Genomic DNA, 17,567 nt, shown 5'->3' with positions numbered 1-17,567 from the left:
AGCCTCATCACAGGTGGGCCTCCCACTGAGTGGGGCCAGAATCAAGAGCAAATAACTAACCTCAACCGGCTCCGCCCCAGGCGGGGTTGGTTCTGGCACAAGTGCGTCCGAGCTGGAGCGTCTGTGGGCAGTGGTGGCCTCACAGAGGCTGCCTTGTGTGGCTGGAATGTGCCATTTGTTCCACTAACCGTCTTCAGCCACCAGGAGCCTGACTGGAGCGGAGGACAGGAGCGGAACGGGAAGCACTGCCCACAGGGCACCCCTGTGTGTGGGGCCCTGGCCTCGGGGCCGCAGGCTTGTCCTATGAGTTCAGTTATCAGAACCCCAAACACGCCAGCGGTCACGTCTTATTTGCGTGTCCTCTCCCTCGGAAGGGCGGCCACAAGGCCAGCCCTGGGCCAGACCTGAAAGTGTGATACCAAGGGGGAAACAGCTAGAAGACAGAACTGTCATGGTTCTAAATACACCGAACATCACCATTCTATGAATTGGTTGAGTAAATGCAGTCTATAAGCTGTCATTTATGGTTCGGATTCCTAAGGGCAAGGAGGCCTGAAGGTGACTCAGATATTGGCCCTGCTCAAGTTCCCCGGAGCCGGGGCTCCTGTTCACAGCCCTGTAAGTGTGAATGGGGACTGGGGGAGCCAGAGACCACTGTCACCTGGCAGATTAGTAGAGTGAAGCAAACACACCAGAAGCCATGGCTGAAATCCAGATTCTCATATATTGTATGTAGCTTCAGCCTTTTTACAAAGCAATTTGATATTTTTTGGACTTAAAATATGTTTTAAATATTTAAAATATTCATTTACTTAGCCTGATAATTTCCTTTCTGAGAGTCTGTAGCCTAGAAAAAATCCCAAAATATGGATTAAGGTATACAAATATCAGGGGACTTCCGTGGCGGTCCAGTGGTTAAGACTTTGCCTTCCGATGCAGGGAGTGTGGGTTTGATTCCTAGTTGGGGAGCTCAGGGAGAAGGCAGTGGCACCCCACTCCAGTACTCTTGCCTGGAAAATCCCATGGGCGGAGGAGCCTGGTAGGCTGCAGTCCATGGGGTCGCACAGAGTAGGACACAACTGAAGTGACTTAGCAGTAGCAGTGGTGAGCTAAGATTCCCACACGCCTCACAGCCAAAAAACGAAGACCTAAAAGAGAAGCAGTATTGTAACAAATTCAATGAAGACTTTTAATATAGTCCACGTCAAAAAAATCTTTTAAAAATAAGGATGAACAAATACTATATTACACCATGATAGACGGTCATACAGCCACTGAAACACATGTGAAGCATTTTTGCACCGTATTTTCACTTGTCTGTTATTTAGATCATCCAATACTTTTTGTACCCTGTACTATGTCAAGAGAATGGTGTTAACAACCTAAACACCCCATGTATAGAAAAATACAGTCGGCCACTATGGCAGTGCCGTGCAGACAGGCTCCAGGGCTCTGGGACATACATTGGTGAAGGCCTTATTGAGCCCAGGTGGTTGGCAGAAGCCTCGGAGGAGGTGGGATTTTTAGTGGAAACACAAGTGGGAGTTCCTGGAGGAGAACTCCTCATGCAGAAGGAGGACCGGAAGCCAGGAGGCTCTCTCCGTAGGCCGGGTAGGACCTTGCCTAAGCCAGGGACAGATGTGGATGTCCGTGAAGTGTGGCTGGTGGATGTTGAGTACAAGGACAGGGAGTCTTGAGGATGACTCCCAGGCCATGACACGAGTGAGGGGGTAGGACAGTGGGAGGCTCCGACTCGGAGGAAAGACAACACATTAGGCGTGAGATCTCAGGACACGTCCAGGAGCTGGTACTGAGTGATGGAGACCTGAGCTCCAAGCAGAGACCTGAGCTAGAGATGGACCTGGGGGCCTCAATCGTGTGGACAGGATCATCTTTCCCAGCCTGGATGGGGGAAGAGCAGGAGCACAGGATGTGCCCCCAGAGTCCTGACTTTCAGAGCAGATTTGGAATATAGTGGGCCGGGTGGGGCCCAGGTGTTAGTATTTTTTAAAAAGCTTCCAAGGTGATTCTCATGTGCAGCCCAAGGTGGAAAACCACTGTTGTAGGGTTTGGGAAAAGAAGAAGAAACCAGAGGAATCGCAGGAAATAGGAGGAGTGGCCAGAAAGGTAGTAAGAAATTAGGATAGTGCGTCAACGTTCAAGAGAAGAATGTTTCCCTGGGGAGGGAGCAGGGTGAACAGTGTTGATGCTGCATTGTGGTTTAGTAAGGCAAAGACTTTCTTCCTTACTTACTTATGGGCTTCCCTGATAGCTCAGTCAGTAAAGAATCTGCTGCCCACTCCAGTACTCCTGGGCTTCCCTTGTGCCTCAGCTGGTAAAGAATCCACCTGCAATGCAGGAGACCTGGGTTCGATCCCTGGGTTGGGAAGATCCCCTGGAGAAGGGAAAGGCTACCCACTCCAGTAGTCTGGCCTAGAGACTTCCATGGACTGAATAGGCCATGGGGTTGCAAAGAGTCGGACATGACTGAGCGACTTTCACTTTCAAGGCAAAGACTGCCAAGCATCCGCTGGATTTGCACATTAGCAGCATCAGTGGTCTTAGCAAGAGAAGCACTGGTGGTATGGCCAGGGTGGAGGCCTGTAGAGTGGGCTGAAGAGTGGACAGATGATGAGGAAGTGGAGGTTATCCAGTGTAGCTGTGAGTGCAGAGCAGAAACGCTGGCGGGGTGGGTGGGGTAAGGAGCCTTGTTTGCTTAAGATGAGGATTGCCCAAGCCTGTTTGAAGCCAGTTGATATGAAACATGGATATAGAAATGGGTAATGTAGGGAATTCCCTGGAAGTCCAGTGGTTAGGACTCTGTGCTTTCACTGCCGAGGGTCCAGGTTCGATCCCTGCTGGGTTAACCAAGATCCCAGCAGCCGGGCGGCATAGCCAAAAAAGAAGCAGATAATGTAAATGCAGTAGGAAGTCAACGACGTCCACAAAAGATAGGGGAAAAACTGGGTGGAAATATAAACCAAATCATATTTCACTATGCTTTCTAGCATTTTCTAAAGTGAGCATATATCACTTCTTATTCACTAAGAATAATTTTTAAAAAATGAAGAAAAACTCCAAGTTAAAGGTGGCAGATTGAACATGTGCTTACTCCCACCTCCCCCCCTCCTCCTAAAACAAGAGTGAAGGGACTTTTTAAAGGAATGGACGAGGAGACGGCAGCAGCTGAGTTTTGGAAGGCTAAGAGCAGATGGCTGAGCGGTCACTGATTTAGAAAGCTGAATCCAAAACTGGTGTCAAGGAAGCTGGGAGGAAACCCAATCTGCAGTCCACCCCAACCCTGCTCAAGATCCGGCAACTAGCACCACTGGAGATACCAGGTAGCTTTGGAAATGGCGGTAAAGGTGAGGCTAAAAACAGAGCACTAGTCAAACATCTTAAGAGTCCATTAAACACTGCCGCTTCCCTCCACGGCCTCACCCAACCCTGCTGGGTGACCAAGGCTTATTCTCTGAAGACAGAAGCATCTCTGGACGTGGACACCAGGCACAATTGAGAAGATGGGTACCACGTTGAAAACAAGGGAATGAGTGAAGCTTACAGACAGATCTTGAAATCTCCAGCTTTTTTCCCTAACCTGACTCCTCAAATTATGCTCCCATCCAAGTTTAACCCTCAGGGCAGGGTACTGGGAAACTCTTATCTGGAGACTCTCAGGGCCAGCCCAAAAGATTTCCCAGTGAAATGACCTAGCCAAACCATCCTGCTGGGAAACCACGGCCTACCTGGATGACCAGACTTGCAATTCACTTTTGAGTACTCAACTTTTAATATAAATGGATAACCGAGAACCAAACTTATTTTCTTGGGCTCCAAAATCATTGCAGATGGTGACTGCAGCCATGAAATTAAAAGATGCTTGCTCCTTGGAAGAAAAGCTGTGACCAACCTAGACAGCGTATTAAAAAGCAGAGACATTACCTTGCCACCAAAGATCTGTCTAGTCAAAGCTATGGTTTTTCCAGTAATCATTGAGAGTTGGACTATAAAGAAAGCGGAGCACTGAAGAACGGATGCTTTTCAACTGGGGTGTTGGAGAAGACTCTTGAGAGTCCCTTGGACTGCAAGGAGATCCAACAAGTCCATCCTAAAGGAAATCAGTCCTGAATATTCATTGGAAGTACTGATTCTGAACCTGAAACTCCAATACTTTGGCCACCTGATGGGAAGAGCCAATTCATTGGAAAAGACCCTGATGCTGGGAAAGATTGAAGGCCGGAGGAGAAGGGGACGACGCAGGATGAGATGGTTGGATGGCATCACCAACTCTACGGACATGAGTTTGAGCAAGCTCCGGGAGTTGGTGATGGACAAGGGAGCCTGGTTTGCTGCAGTCCATGGGGTGGCAAAGAGTCGGACCCAACTGAGTGATTGAATTGAACTGAACTGAGCAGTGTTTAATAAAATTGAGTATATGACCTGGGAAAATAGAACAAAACAACAGAAAAGAAAATAGAGAATAAGAAAATCAAAAGATGGAAGTTCACCATCCAGATAATAGAAAAATCAGAAAAAAAAGAATAACAGATTTTCAGGGAGGAGAGAATTAGTGATGAAAGATCTCAGGGAAAACTCCCAGCACTTAAAGACATAACTCTCCAGGTTTAAGAGCCACCAACTGTCCAGAACAACGGGTAAAAATTGATGTCACCTTAAATACTTGAGCAAGGAATTGCAAAACAGCTGAGGACCCAGGAGATCTGATAAACTTCTGGGAGAAAATCCAGGTTCATACAAAGGAACGAGAATTAGAATGACTTTGGACATTTCAGCAGTATTGAAAACTACAAGCCAGCAGAGCAATGCCTTTAAAGTTCTTTACATTATAAAATTGGAAAGTATTTTCCAACATTCTTGAATTTGGTATCTAACTGGAATCATCTAATTAGATATGAGAATGAAATCAAGATAATGAGATGTTCAAGGTCTGCCACACTCCCTTCCTCAAGCTGGGGCATATACTTTGCCAAGTGAAGAAATAAACAAAGGAAGAGGTGTAAGGAGCTCCAACATAAGACAGGTGAAGGAATCCCTGGGGTGCACCAAAGGGGATCCCCAAAAGACATTGTGGATCTGGAGGCACAAGTCCAGACTGGAGCATAAATTTGAAGAAAAATTTTCAAGTCGGTAAACCTGAGAAATACCCATTATGCTTGGATATTTTGAGAGGAGGGTTTTAGGAAGGGTTTGCGGAGACTTTGGAGCCAACTGAGTGGTAATTAACAGTAGGTTAATCAAAAGAAGGAGCTTCATCAGTGGCTCAGTGGTAAGGAAGTGAAGTGAAGTCTCTCAGTTGTGTCCGACTCTTTGCGACCCCGTGGACTGCAGCCTGCCAGGCTCCTCTGTCCATGGGATTCTCCAGGCAAGAATACTCTGCCTGCAATGTAGGAGACCTGCAGGAGACTTGGGTTTGATCCCTGGGTCAGGAAGATCCCCTGGAGAAGGAAATGACAACTCACTCCAGTGTTCTTGCTTGGGAAATCCCACGGACAGAGGAACCTGGCGGGCTACAGTCCATGGAGTCACAAGAGCGACTAAACACCAATAAACAAAAGAAAACTACCTCCAGGGAAATCGAAAAGTGTTTACAAGTATAGAAAAGTATTTATAAGTGTGCTACATGATTCAATTTTAAGTAGCATTTACATAATCTAATAACAAAAACACCCATTGTTAATCCAATCAGAATTACAAACTGGGAAGAATCAAAGATTTGGACAAGATGTGGATGGATGAGGAAGAGATGGTCCTCTCCAGCTCTAGGAAGTCAGTAGATGATGCTTAAAACTGAAAACTCAAGGAGTAGCAGTGTCATTATGTTACAGAGAGGTATAAAGGTGAATGACAAAAGAATCAGCTAGAAGGATGGGAAGTGACTGCCTCTGGGAGCAAGTTGAAGGATGGTGGGGAGCTTTTTAAAAGTGAGTTTTTAAGAACTCTTCAACCCTCTGACCTATGTGCATATATAAACTTTTTAAAGATGATTTTAAAAATTAATATACCAAAGTTTAAAAAATCTAACAGAAAGTGTACCCATGAGAAGGTTGGAAAGCCCGTGTCAGCCATCATTTCTGTGCTTTGAGCTGGTGGAGAAAGTTAACGTGGCAATGCTGGTTTTCACTTTCCAATGAAATTCTGAAGTTGCAGCAACATAATTCAAAAAGAAAAAAAGCTGAAAGAGTGAAAGTTTCCATAATTCTCTTTCAAGAGTCAACAGCTCGGGACTTCCTAGAGGTCCAGTGGTTAGGACTCCACAGTTTCACTGCGGAGGGCCCAGGTTCGATCCCTGGGTGGGGAACTAAGATCCCACAAGCTGCATGGCACAGCCCAAAAAAAAAGAGCAGCTTATTCCTTTCACTTTATGTGCATGTAGTCAAACACATATACACAGAGCCTGAATTATGTAATAAATGCTTTCTCATTGTTAAGAAAAATTTTTTCAGACAGTATAGAAGTACATTGTTTAGCAACTTGCTTTTTCAAAAATATATCTTTGACGTCTTTATTTGAAAATTAGTAAATAATTAAATGTTTAACTGTCTCCCAGAATAACATTATACCCGCTTCATTAATAATTAAATGTGTTCACAACATTTAATACCTTTGAAAACAATTTGTAGCAGAGATTTTTCCCATCTCAGAAGAGTTCTGATGAAGAAATGTAGTTACAAGATGAAAAACCAATCACAAATTAAATATTTATCACCAAACAATGTCAAGGCAAATCTACAAATTTTTTTTCCAGAAAATTTACACCAAAAGGTTATAGTTGATTGCACATTATACTAAAGATTATAGTATTGTGCATATTCAATATCTTTGGTGTAACTGACCAGGTAGCTTCTGGAAGGAATCTTTGAAGTCCCAGAGGGTCTCAGAGTAACCAGTTCCTCAGCTCGACATTGTTTATAGAAAGGAAGGAAGAGGGGACGGGGGAGGGGGGGAAAACTGTGCTTTTTTTTCCCTAATCCTAGTGTGATTTCATTATTTATGTCTAAAGTTTTATTCATCCATAATTTATTTTGATGTGAGACATGTGAAGATTTTTTTTTTCTTCTTCTAGTCAGGAAGCCAGTTGTCTCCACTCCACTTACCTAATCCCTTTCCGATGGTTTGAAATGCTACCTTTGGTCATAAACTATGTTCCCACAATGTATTAGTCTTTGATTAATTTTTTCTAAATGGGAGAACAGATTACTGCTTATGAATGCAGTCTGGCTGTTGGTTGTCAGTACTGTTTCAAAAGTTGTTCAGTGCAGAGAGAACTTTTCAGTGGGAAACACTGGCTTCTCTGCTGCTCAGAAAGTAGGGGAGAGGCACAAAAATGTCTACCTGCTGCCCATTTCAAGGGGAAAAGAATTAGATGCCATAGAGGAGCAGACAACGGCTTGGGTTCACAGAGAATCACACTCACGATGGGCTGAGAGTAGCCTAGGATGTCTGGTGGAGCGCAGGTCTTAAAGGAGGACGTGAAAGAGGAGAGTGAAAAAGCTGGCTTAAAACTCAACATTCAAAAAACGAAGATCATGGCATCTGGTCCCCCACTTCATGGCTACTAGAAGGGGGAAAAGTGGAAGCAGTGACAGAGTTTGTTTTCTTGGGCTCCAAAATTATTGCGGGTGGTGACTGCAGCCATGAAATTAAGAGACGCTTGCTCCTTGGAAGAAAAGCTATGGCCCACCTAGACAGCATGTTAAAAAGCAGAGACATCAGTCTGCCGACAAAGGTCCACATACTCAAAGCTGTGGTTTTTCCAGCAGTCATGTACAGGTATGAGAATTGAACCATAAAGAAAGCTGAGCGCCGAACAATTGACGTTTTCGAATTGTGGTGCTGTAGAAGACTCAAGAGAGTCCCTTGGACAGCAAGGAGATCAAACCAGTCAATCTTAAAGGAAATCAACTCTGAATATTCATTGAAAGGAGTGATACTGAAGCTGAAGCTCCAGAACTTTGGCCACCTGCTGTGTAGAACTGACTCACTGGAAAAGACCCTGATGCTGGGAAAGATTGAGGGCAGGAAGAGAAGGGGATGACAGAGGACGAGATGGTTGGATGGCATCACCTAATGGACATGAGTTTGAGCAAACTCCAGGAGATAGTGGTGGACAGAGGAGCCTGGCATGCTGCAGTTCATGGTGTCGCAGAGTCGGACATGACTTAGTGACTGAACAACAAAGGGATGGGAAGGCATTGGTCTTCAGGCTGGAACACCCATGCCTGGGGGTACAAGTGGCATTCCCAGAAGGCACAACACAGATGGCTTTGTGGGTCCCGTTTCCAAGTCTTCGTCCATCTGTTCTCCTTCATAAAACGCATCATCGAGGCTGCTGGTCGCTTGCGGTCCCAGTAGTGCTGTTCCTTAGCTCCAGGGTCTCCCACTATTGAAAATAAAGAACAGGCACCTCCTGCCCATCTTGCCTTACTATGGAGTGTTTCTCTGAGGTATAAAACGCCCTTGGGGTCGTGAAACAAAGGCACAAGCCAGACTGTTGCGGGGATGGGGACCAGAAGTGCATGTCTCAGGGGCCTGGATGGCGAATTCATTTGGAAGTCAGATATTTGGAATACCTGGCTTTCAACAAAATTGAAAGAGAACCTAATTAAGTTGTCAGCTAATAGGTCATTAAAAACAGCTTTTGATGATATGTTAACCATGTGCTTTTGCAGCATTGTAATTCAGAAGTTCACAGAATAGAGGGATGATTCCATAACAAAGCTCCCGCCAGCCCATCTCCAGATCTATGCAAATGAGCTCTCCCAATGGTTATATTTATAAAAATGAAAAGTAGGAATAGAATTTATTCTGAACTCTGTCTCACTCAAGAGATAAGAATATTCACTCTCAGATAAGTGAACTAATTGGGGGAAAAGTCCCTATCCATCCTTGTAAGAGATTCACTTCCTCCAGGTTTTTGGTTTCCCATCTTGAATAATTATTTTTCATTCCACAATAGTAATAACTAAGGATGACTTAAACCAGGCAGAAAAGTAACTCTTAGAGCCCTGTGGTTATTAGAAATGAAAGCAAAATTAATCTTTCCATTTACATGCACATTTCTGTGGCAGAGTGGTAGATGAGGTGATCAGTAAAAGGCATCTGAGCACAAAAATATGTTCTATTAGGATAAAATTCTGTGGGTAAAGTGGGAATGGAAATAGAAGTCCAAGGTGAAAAGGAATGATATTAAAATTTCAAGTATCAAAGAAGAACTTGTTCATGTATTCTTTAAGTGAATAATGGTGGGTTTTAAATTGCCAGAGTTCTAAGATTCCATTGGCAACATTAAATGGCAATGGAAGAGTTTATTTTAAAATATCAATATTTACAATACTCCAGAAATTACATCTTTTGCAGCGATTGAAGCATTTTATGTATTTATTCAGGAAGGTGCAAATGAGTACCTGGTTTTAAAAAATTATCTTAGGGAGAAGGCAAGCAAAATATTTCCAGGAGTTTTTGAAGTCAGGGAAGGTATTTTTCTGATGCTGGAGCCACGGTTGTGATGTAGTAGAGAGCCCAGAGGAGGGACACAGGAGGCCAGGTGATGACGTCAAGCTGGAGCAGGAGGAAGCCAGGGTGTGAGTGTGGATGATTTATCTTTTTTGTAAGACAGAGAGTAGGATGAAGACATCTCTGGCAGCTCAGTTCGGAGGGAAAGCAGGCTCAGGCCGCGTGGAAGGCTGTCGGACTGTTGGCTATGCGGTGCACTCCCCATCGTTTGGGACTTAATAGGCGGCTGATCAGAGAGGAATTAAAGGATTGCCAGGCATCAGAAAGAACCCAGCATTAGGCCATGTGCCATCAGTCGCTAGTATGATTAGCGGTCTGCTTTCTTGGTGATGTGATCCACTTCATTCGGGCGGGACAAGGGAACATGGCAAAGGACAGTGAGGAGCTTCGTCCACTGGGATCCTGGTCCCGTTTCTTTTAACACAGCACTTACACCTTGTAACACACCATCTAGTTTATTGATTATGCTATTGCCTTATGTGAGATGTAGGCAGGCAGGGAGCTCTGTTTTGTTGCCTCGTGTGTTCCACCGTTGGAACACACATGGCACGTCGTTGGTGCTCAGTCAATAGCTATGGGATAAATGTTCAAAGAATGTGTATGTTCACGCATTGTACATTTACAGTTTCCATAATTAGCACAGTGATTTGAGGGGGTTTATGCTGGCATAGCTGTATCCATAAGCAAGAAAATAAAGTGGAGACCCCACACTACACACAAGATGAAAGCAAATTTCAGGTGGAATAAAGAGCTAAACGTAAAAATTAAATTATAAGGACCTGGGAATAAAATCTGGGAGACCAGATGAACCACCTAGGGCCAGAGGAGACCTCCTGCTTACCTCTGGTAAAATAGAAAACCCACAAGCCATAAAAAGGAAAAGGGACATAACTGATGAGATGAAAACTTTAGGAAAGTTTTATGATAAAAGGTAACACAAAGGCAAAGACAAATGATGAATTTGGGGGAAATATTTGAAATGCCAGTAAGAAAAATGGGTTATCTTTAATACAGGAATCAAAGGTCTCTGACCAATTGACAGAACACAGTTCACACAGAATCCACTCTCAAAGACCAAGAAATGACACTCACATTATCCTCATCAGGGAAGTAGAACTACTAAAGTATCAGTAAGTTATCACTTTATACCCATCTGACCGAGGAAAATTAAAAAGAGCAGTGATGTCTTTTGCTGGCGGGGATGTGGGGAAAGTGCTGGGAGAGATGTGAATTGTCACAGCCCTGTGGATAAGCAGGCTGATGACATCTGTCAGAATCGAAAATATTTTTAATTTTTGACCCTGAAGTCCCACTCCCGCCACTCTAAAAATAAAAGCACTCCTTTTGGTTAGAGATATAAATAAACACATGTTTATGGCAGTACTGTTCACCAGGGCAAAAGCCTAGGAGCAAAAAGTGAATGTTGTCAATAAGGAAATGATTGAACACATTGCTATATGATCCTCACTGTGGAATATTCTCAGCTTTTAAAAGGATGCATTAGCGTACAGAAATTGCCGTGAAGGGATTTCTACAGTATATTTGAGTGAGAAAAGGAACATAGAGCATTATGTATAAGGCAGTTTTATTTTTTGCAACCAATGGCTAGAAAAGAAACATGACTATAAACATGCTGTGATAAATCATCCATAAGCACAGAGGAAAAGTGTGAGGTCCATTACGGGAGTGACCTGAGATGCTTGTACTTGTCAAGTGAGGAGCGAGGGGAAGGGGCGGCAAATTAAAAGGGGAAAAATACTGCACTGAAAACCAGAAATGTGTGCTATAATCCCATTTATGTAAAGCAATGCCTGTGTGTAACAACATTTGAAATTAGCCTACAACAGACATACAAGTAGATTAAAAAAAAAATGTCAGGGCCATGTGTGTAATCGGATGCTATTTAACTAAAAACAACCCCGCGGCCCCCTCTTGTGCCTATAAATGGAGGCTGGGAGAGGGGACTGGGGCAGGGCCGGGGGTGGGGGTGGGGGCCTCTGGTCTGTCGGTATAGGACACCTGGCCAGGACTTGAAAGGGTGTGCAAATGACCAGATGACTGTTGTCATTGTTTAGTGATTAAGTCATGTCCGACTCTGAGACTCCATGGACTGCAGCCCGCCAGGCTCCTCTGTCCATGGGATTTCCCAGGCAAGAATACTGGCGTGGGTAGCCATGTCCTCCTCCAGGGGATCTTCCCCACCCAGGGATCGAACCCAGATCTCCAGCATCGCAGCCAAATTCTTTATCACTAAGCCACCTGGGAAGCCCAACCACATGATTAGCCTTGTCTTTAACTTGGTTGAGGTGGAGAGAGAGAGTTGCTGTTGGCTTTGTTCTGGCCTAACCTGGGAAAAGGAATTGGGGTCTCTTTTTAAAAGAAACCATGACTATCTTATAAAATTACAGGGGGTCGTGGAAACAAACTGCCTCTATTTTAACTTGACTCCAGTTTATATTCAAGGCTACACGGTGTCCAGAGAATTTTAAGCCTACTCACCGCCAACTCGGGATATTTCTTCAGGGTCTCTAAAATAAGACTTTTTGAAAATATAAATTCCAGGGCTGCAAAAACCTGAGCAGGTGGAATGAACATGTTCTGGCATCTTTTGTCCTCTCCCGCCCCCACCCGCCCGCCTTCTCAGCTCACGATGGGATCGTGATTAAGATCGAGGTGCAGACCAACGACGAGGGCTCGGAGAGCCTGGAGACGCCGGAGCCCCTGATGGGCCAGGTAGAGGAGCATGGCTTCCAGGACTCGGAGCTGGGGGACCCGTGTGGCGAGCAGCCGGACCTGGACATGCAGGAGCCGGAAAACCCGCTGGAGGCATCCACGGAGGGCTCAGGCGAGTTCAGCGAGCTCAAGCAGATGCTGGTGCAGCAGAGGAACTGTGCAGGTGAGTGGGGGGAGCTGGTGTCGTCAGGCCTGCAGAGGGGGCAGGGTGGGGGGTCCTGGGGGGGAGCCGAGGTCTCCTTCAGAGAGGTTGTGTGACACCGAGGGCTCAACAGTTGTGACCGAACCAAGCAGGGCCATAGGTCCAGGTCCCCTGCCCCCGGATTTAAAAGCATCCCCGGGCAAGGAAAGAGGGCGTTGCAGCCAAAGACCAGGTCAGATGAGGACCTCTGGGGATGGCAGAGATCATCTCTCCGGCCCCTCCCTCGGCAGGCCGAGAAGGTCACACACTGGTGGCAAAGCGAGAACTTCCGTCTCCTGATATGTCTGTCCTTGGTCATCCCTGTGTCACACTAGAAGCCTCAACTGGCTTGAAGATTTCCACCTTGGATCACACGTCTTTGCAAACGGCTGAGACCATGCTGTCTTTTTCTGGCGGAATCTAGGTTTCGTTTCTGTTTACTCTCAAAGCCTCGGGGTCACCAGGCTGCACACCCTTGCTCCCTGTGAGGACGTGTGCTCTCAGGAGCGCTGCCAGGACGGCTTCTGTGATGCTGACCCGTCCATGCAGGCCTGAGAAAAGCCCCATGTGATCCTCATGGTGTATTTTTTAAATATCCTACTAGACTTAGCTACTAAGTCTACTTAGCTACTGTTTTACTCGGGAATTGTACAACTGTATGCAGAAATGAAATGAACCTGAACGTTTCTTGAATCATCATTAAGATTATACTAGACTTATCAAAGTCTAGTATACTAGGAGTCATTAGCCATCGTATCAGTTAATATTTATACGGAGAAATGATTTAAATTTTTTTCACTTTATTTCCTTGCAGTTTGTCTTTTTGCACACAATAATAAATTATCATGGACATTATTCTTGGTCAAACGATGTGGATCTAACTCTTTATTTTTAAATAATTGCATGATAGTAGAGAAACCTTTTTAACATACCATGTTGTCCTTCATTAGAGAATAGCGAAAGACACAAGGCAAATTGTGAGGCCACCTTGCATTGATTGCCCTGTGAACATTCCCTTTAGTTTTATTAGTACCACTTAGTAATAGTCTAAGATTCTTTGTGGGATTTCAAGTCCTGAATTTTAGGGCCAACTGTTTCTTCTTATTTTGTTGAGAAAATACAACTTTGAAACCCAAGGAAAGTTCCAATATTCTAAGGCCCGTATTTCCCTTCTGCCTTTCATAACAACCCTATTTTCAGGATCAACACCGGGGCAATGAGTTGCCAACCTCTGAAGCTGCTTCCTCCTTCCTGATCTTTTAAGCATCATGTTCCAGGGATGTTCTGGGTCACTTCCTGCTGAGCGTCCTGACTGGACTGAGGCAGCATTGTCTTATAGCCGGGGAGGCCTGAGCTGGGACTCGGCACACCTGTGTTCTAATTTTAACACTGCCACTTACAGGGTGCAGAGGAGTAGCTGGAAGTGCTGTGGCCTAGCGGTCACTGACAGACTTACAAGACTTTGGCCAGCTCACGAACATTGCCAGCTTCAGTTTCCCTGTCAGTTGAGGGGACAGACTAGCTGGTCCTTCAGTTGCAACTGCTGAAGAGGTCTCAGTTTATTTACTTTATTTGGAAACGTTACATGACGGCGGCAAGCTTGGGTGCCCCGTGTCTGTGAGACAGGGATCATTCTTGCTTGACGTCTCCTGTGATAGGATATTGGGAACAGGAGAGAGCGTAGGTGGAAAGTGTTCTGGAGAAGTTTAGTTGTTTGCTCCTGAGAATTCCACAAATGTCAGACTGTCACATCTTCCATCTCACAGGTGGACTCAAAAGTGAATGCCTTTCTCATGTCACACAAAGTTGGCCACTAAGAATAGAGCTCCCCAATTCAGTGTTTAGAGAGGGCCAGGTAAGAACAAGGCGCTTGAGAAAATTCACACAGATGCTGGCGGACTCTCCAACTTAGGTTCTCCAGGAACCCTGTAAAACAGACAACTTCTTAGGCTAGAGGGCAGAGCCCTAGGAGGAGGACATCACCGTTTGGGGTGTTCATGGAACACTTACCTCAGACCCCAGCCAGCTCCAGGGTCAGGACTGGTGGAGTCCGCCTGCAGTGAGCCATCCACCCATGTAGGTGAGGTGCTACCTCAGGAGGTACCGCCACGCCTGCTGTGGGCTCAGGAGGGCTTGAGGGATACAGGTTGGGAAGGCCAAGGAAGGTTTTCTGGGTGAGACAGGATTGGGGCTGGGTGTAAAGCAATGGGCAGGATTTGGAGACCCCCACCCCCACCCCTCCTCAGAAGGGGGGATTTGATGGAGGAGAAATCTCCAGGTGAGTACCGGAAAGGAGGCCAACGAGGCTGAGCCGAGTTCAGGCAGAGGAGACCGCAGAGGGGGAGAGGTAGCCAACTTGATGAGTCAGGACCCTTACGTGGTAGAAACCCGACCCTCAAGTGGCCAAAATAAGACAGGAGTGTTGATGGGCTTGGAGCGTCGTGGGTCCTGAGGGTACCAACCTCTGGCTCCCTGGACCCAAGCGCCTCCAGGAGGGCTCCGCGTGCGAGTACCTTCTTACCTGCGAGTCCCTGCCCGCTAGAGGTGCCAGGCGATGGGCACACATAGCGCCCACGTCCCACCACAAGGATCCCGTCGTTCCCGCTTCCCCGCAGAAAATTCCAAAACAGGGCTCCGACCCGCCTGTTTTGGGCCTGGTCGGACCGGCCCGAATGGGCCCTTTCCTGAGCTAAGCCCCGCGGCTAGCCCAGGTTCCCTGGCGGGGAGCGAGCAGGCACGAAGGCTCGGGGCCGGAGGTGTGGGCAAAGGGTCTGCCTCACCCAGGTCAGGGGCGCCAGGCAACACCTAACGACGTCTTGTCTCTCTTCCCCCCGTTCCCCGCCCCCTGGAGCAGAGGGGATCGTGATCAAGACCGAGGAGCAGGAGGAGGAGGAGGAAGACGAGGAGGACGATGAGCTGCCGCAGCACCTGCAGTCCCTTGGGCAGCTGTCCGGGAGGTACGAGACCGGCCTGTACCCGACGCCGCTGCCGGGGGAGCTGTCCCCCGAGGGCGAAGAGAGCCCCCCGCCGCTGCAGCTGGGGAACCCGGCGGTGAAGCGGCTGGCGCCCCCGTCGCACGGCGAGCGGCACCCGGGCGAGAACCGGGGATCGGGCAGCCAGCAGCAGCGGAACCGGCGCGGCGAGCGGCCCTTCACGTGCATGGAGTGCGGGAAGAGCTTCCGGCTGAAGATCAACCTCATCATCCACCAGCGCAACCACATCAAGGAGGGCCCGTACGAGTGCGCCGAGTGCGAGGTCAGCTTCCGCCACAAGCAGCAGCTCACGCTGCACCAGCGCATCCACCGCGTCCGCGGCGGCTACGCGTCACCCGAGCGTGGCCCTGGCTTCACCCCCAAGCACGCGCTCAAGCCACGCCCCAAGTCGCCCAGCTCTGGTGGTGGCAGCGGCGGCGGCCCCAAACCCTACAAGTGCCCCGAGTGTGACAGCAGCTTCAGCCACAAGTCCAGCCTCACTAAGCACCAGATCACGCACACGGGCGAGCGGCCCTACACGTGCCCCGAGTGCAAGAAGAGCTTCCGCCTGCACATCAGCCTGGTCATCCACCAGCGCGTGCACGCGGGCAAGCACGAGGTCTCCTTCATCTGCAGCCTGTGCGGCAAGAGCTTCAGCCGCCCCTCACACCTGCTGCGCCACCAGCGGACTCACACGGGCGAGCGGCCCTTCAAGTGCCCCGAGTGCGAGAAGAGCTTCAGCGAGAAGTCCAAGCTCACCAACCACTGCCGCGTGCACTCGCGCGAGCGGCCGCACGCCTGCCCCGAGTGCGGCAAGAGCTTCATCCGCAAGCACCACCTGCTGGAGCACCGGCGCATCCACACGGGCGAACGGCCCTACCACTGCGCCGAGTGCGGCAAGCGCTTCACGCAGAAGCACCACCTGCTGGAGCACCAGCGCGCGCACACGGGCGAGCGGCCCTACCCCTGCACGCACTGCGCCAAGTGCTTCCGCTACAAGCAGTCGCTCAAGTACCACCTGCGGACCCACACGGGCGAGTGAGCGCGGTCCGGCCCACCGCCCGGCCCAAGCCCAGCGGGCGGGCACGGGGCACCCCAGCCCCTTTGTCGTGAGCCCTCCCCCACCCCCTCTCCCTTCGTCCCTCCTCTCCCCCCTCCGCCCCGACACAGGGTGGCCGCATCTCCCCCGGGAGACCCCAGTGGCGGGGGGGCTAGCGCGGACCTGGGGAACCCCCTTTGGGCTGTTCATTTCCTTGACAATAAAATGGATGAAACCAATCAGCACGGGGGGCGTGATTTGGCCGCCGGCCACTCGGAGGGGCGGGGCGGGGCCACTTAGTTGGGGATAGAACTTTATAATGACATTTTGGATACTGTGGTTCTATTTGATAATAATAGAGTAATTTTTAAAAGACGAGCGTTTCCTGTTTGCCGTTTTTGTTTGGTCGTGAAAGGGGAGGGGTTGAGGAGATGGCCAAGGGGCATGTGCCCAGTGTCAGTGGCCAGGTTCCGTGGAGTCCTTTGCTGTGCCGCTTCCTCGTATTGGGTGGCCCAGGGGGCACGGAGAGGCAGGCCTGACACGTGAATGAGCCGACCGGAGGGTGGAGCCCCCAGCGCACACCATCCCTGCCCGGGCGTCAGAGGACAGTGGGGCTTAGGTGGGAGGCAGGGAGAGGGCACAGGTTTGGACGAGGCTGGAAGACCGACAGCAGAAGCTGGACCAGGCAGCCCTCCTGCCTGGCTGGAAACGCAGCTGGTGGAGGTGTGGCTGTGGCCCAGGACTGAGGAGGGGTGTGGGTAAGGGAAGGGGTGCAGAGGCACCTGGTGCCAATTTGGGAAAACCACAAAAGGCACCAGTCAGAACACTTCCCATGTGTATGTTGCATCCAAGTTGCTCTCCTTGGACTTGTTAAAGGCGCCAGTGTGCCCTCATTGCGCTAGGTATTGATTCCAGTCGTCCTCCAGTGGGGCTCAGAAAGAAAACTTCGGGCGGGTTACTGGCCCGCAGAGCGGTCTACTCTCGCTCCGCTCCTGAGTTTGGCAGGGTTCAGGCCATTTGAAGGGACAGTTCATGGAGGCGAGCAGAGTGCCTGGCTCAGCGGTGGGACCTGGGGAAGCCAGACTTCTGAAGGCAGAGAGCCTGAGAG

General features: G+C 48.5%; 1 protein-coding gene across 4 annotated transcripts in view; it reads left to right on the top strand.

Moving 5' to 3' along the window:
• Nucleotides 1-16,834, top strand: part of ZNF777 (zinc finger protein 777) — a 28,114-nt gene extending 11,280 nt beyond the window's left edge. For all 4 annotated transcript variants that reach the window (XM_005205843.5, XM_024990667.2, XM_059885567.1 and 1 more), the window contains 2 exons: nucleotides 12,179-12,430; nucleotides 15,303-16,834. In XM_005205843.5, the coding sequence (XP_005205900.1) occupies nucleotides 12,179-12,430; nucleotides 15,303-16,462 (1,412 nt within the window). In that variant the 3' untranslated portion in view covers nucleotides 16,463-16,834. The remainder of the gene's footprint in view (nucleotides 1-12,178; nucleotides 12,431-15,302) is intronic.
• Nucleotides 16,835-17,567: the final 733 nt, after the last annotated feature.

Source organism: Bos taurus, chromosome 4, assembly GCF_002263795.3.
Source record: "Bos taurus isolate L1 Dominette 01449 registration number 42190680 breed Hereford chromosome 4, ARS-UCD2.0, whole genome shotgun sequence".
In the NCBI taxonomy this organism is placed as follows: domain Eukaryota; kingdom Metazoa; phylum Chordata; class Mammalia; order Artiodactyla; family Bovidae; genus Bos; species Bos taurus.
This window is presented reverse-complemented; position numbering and strand designations above follow the sequence as displayed.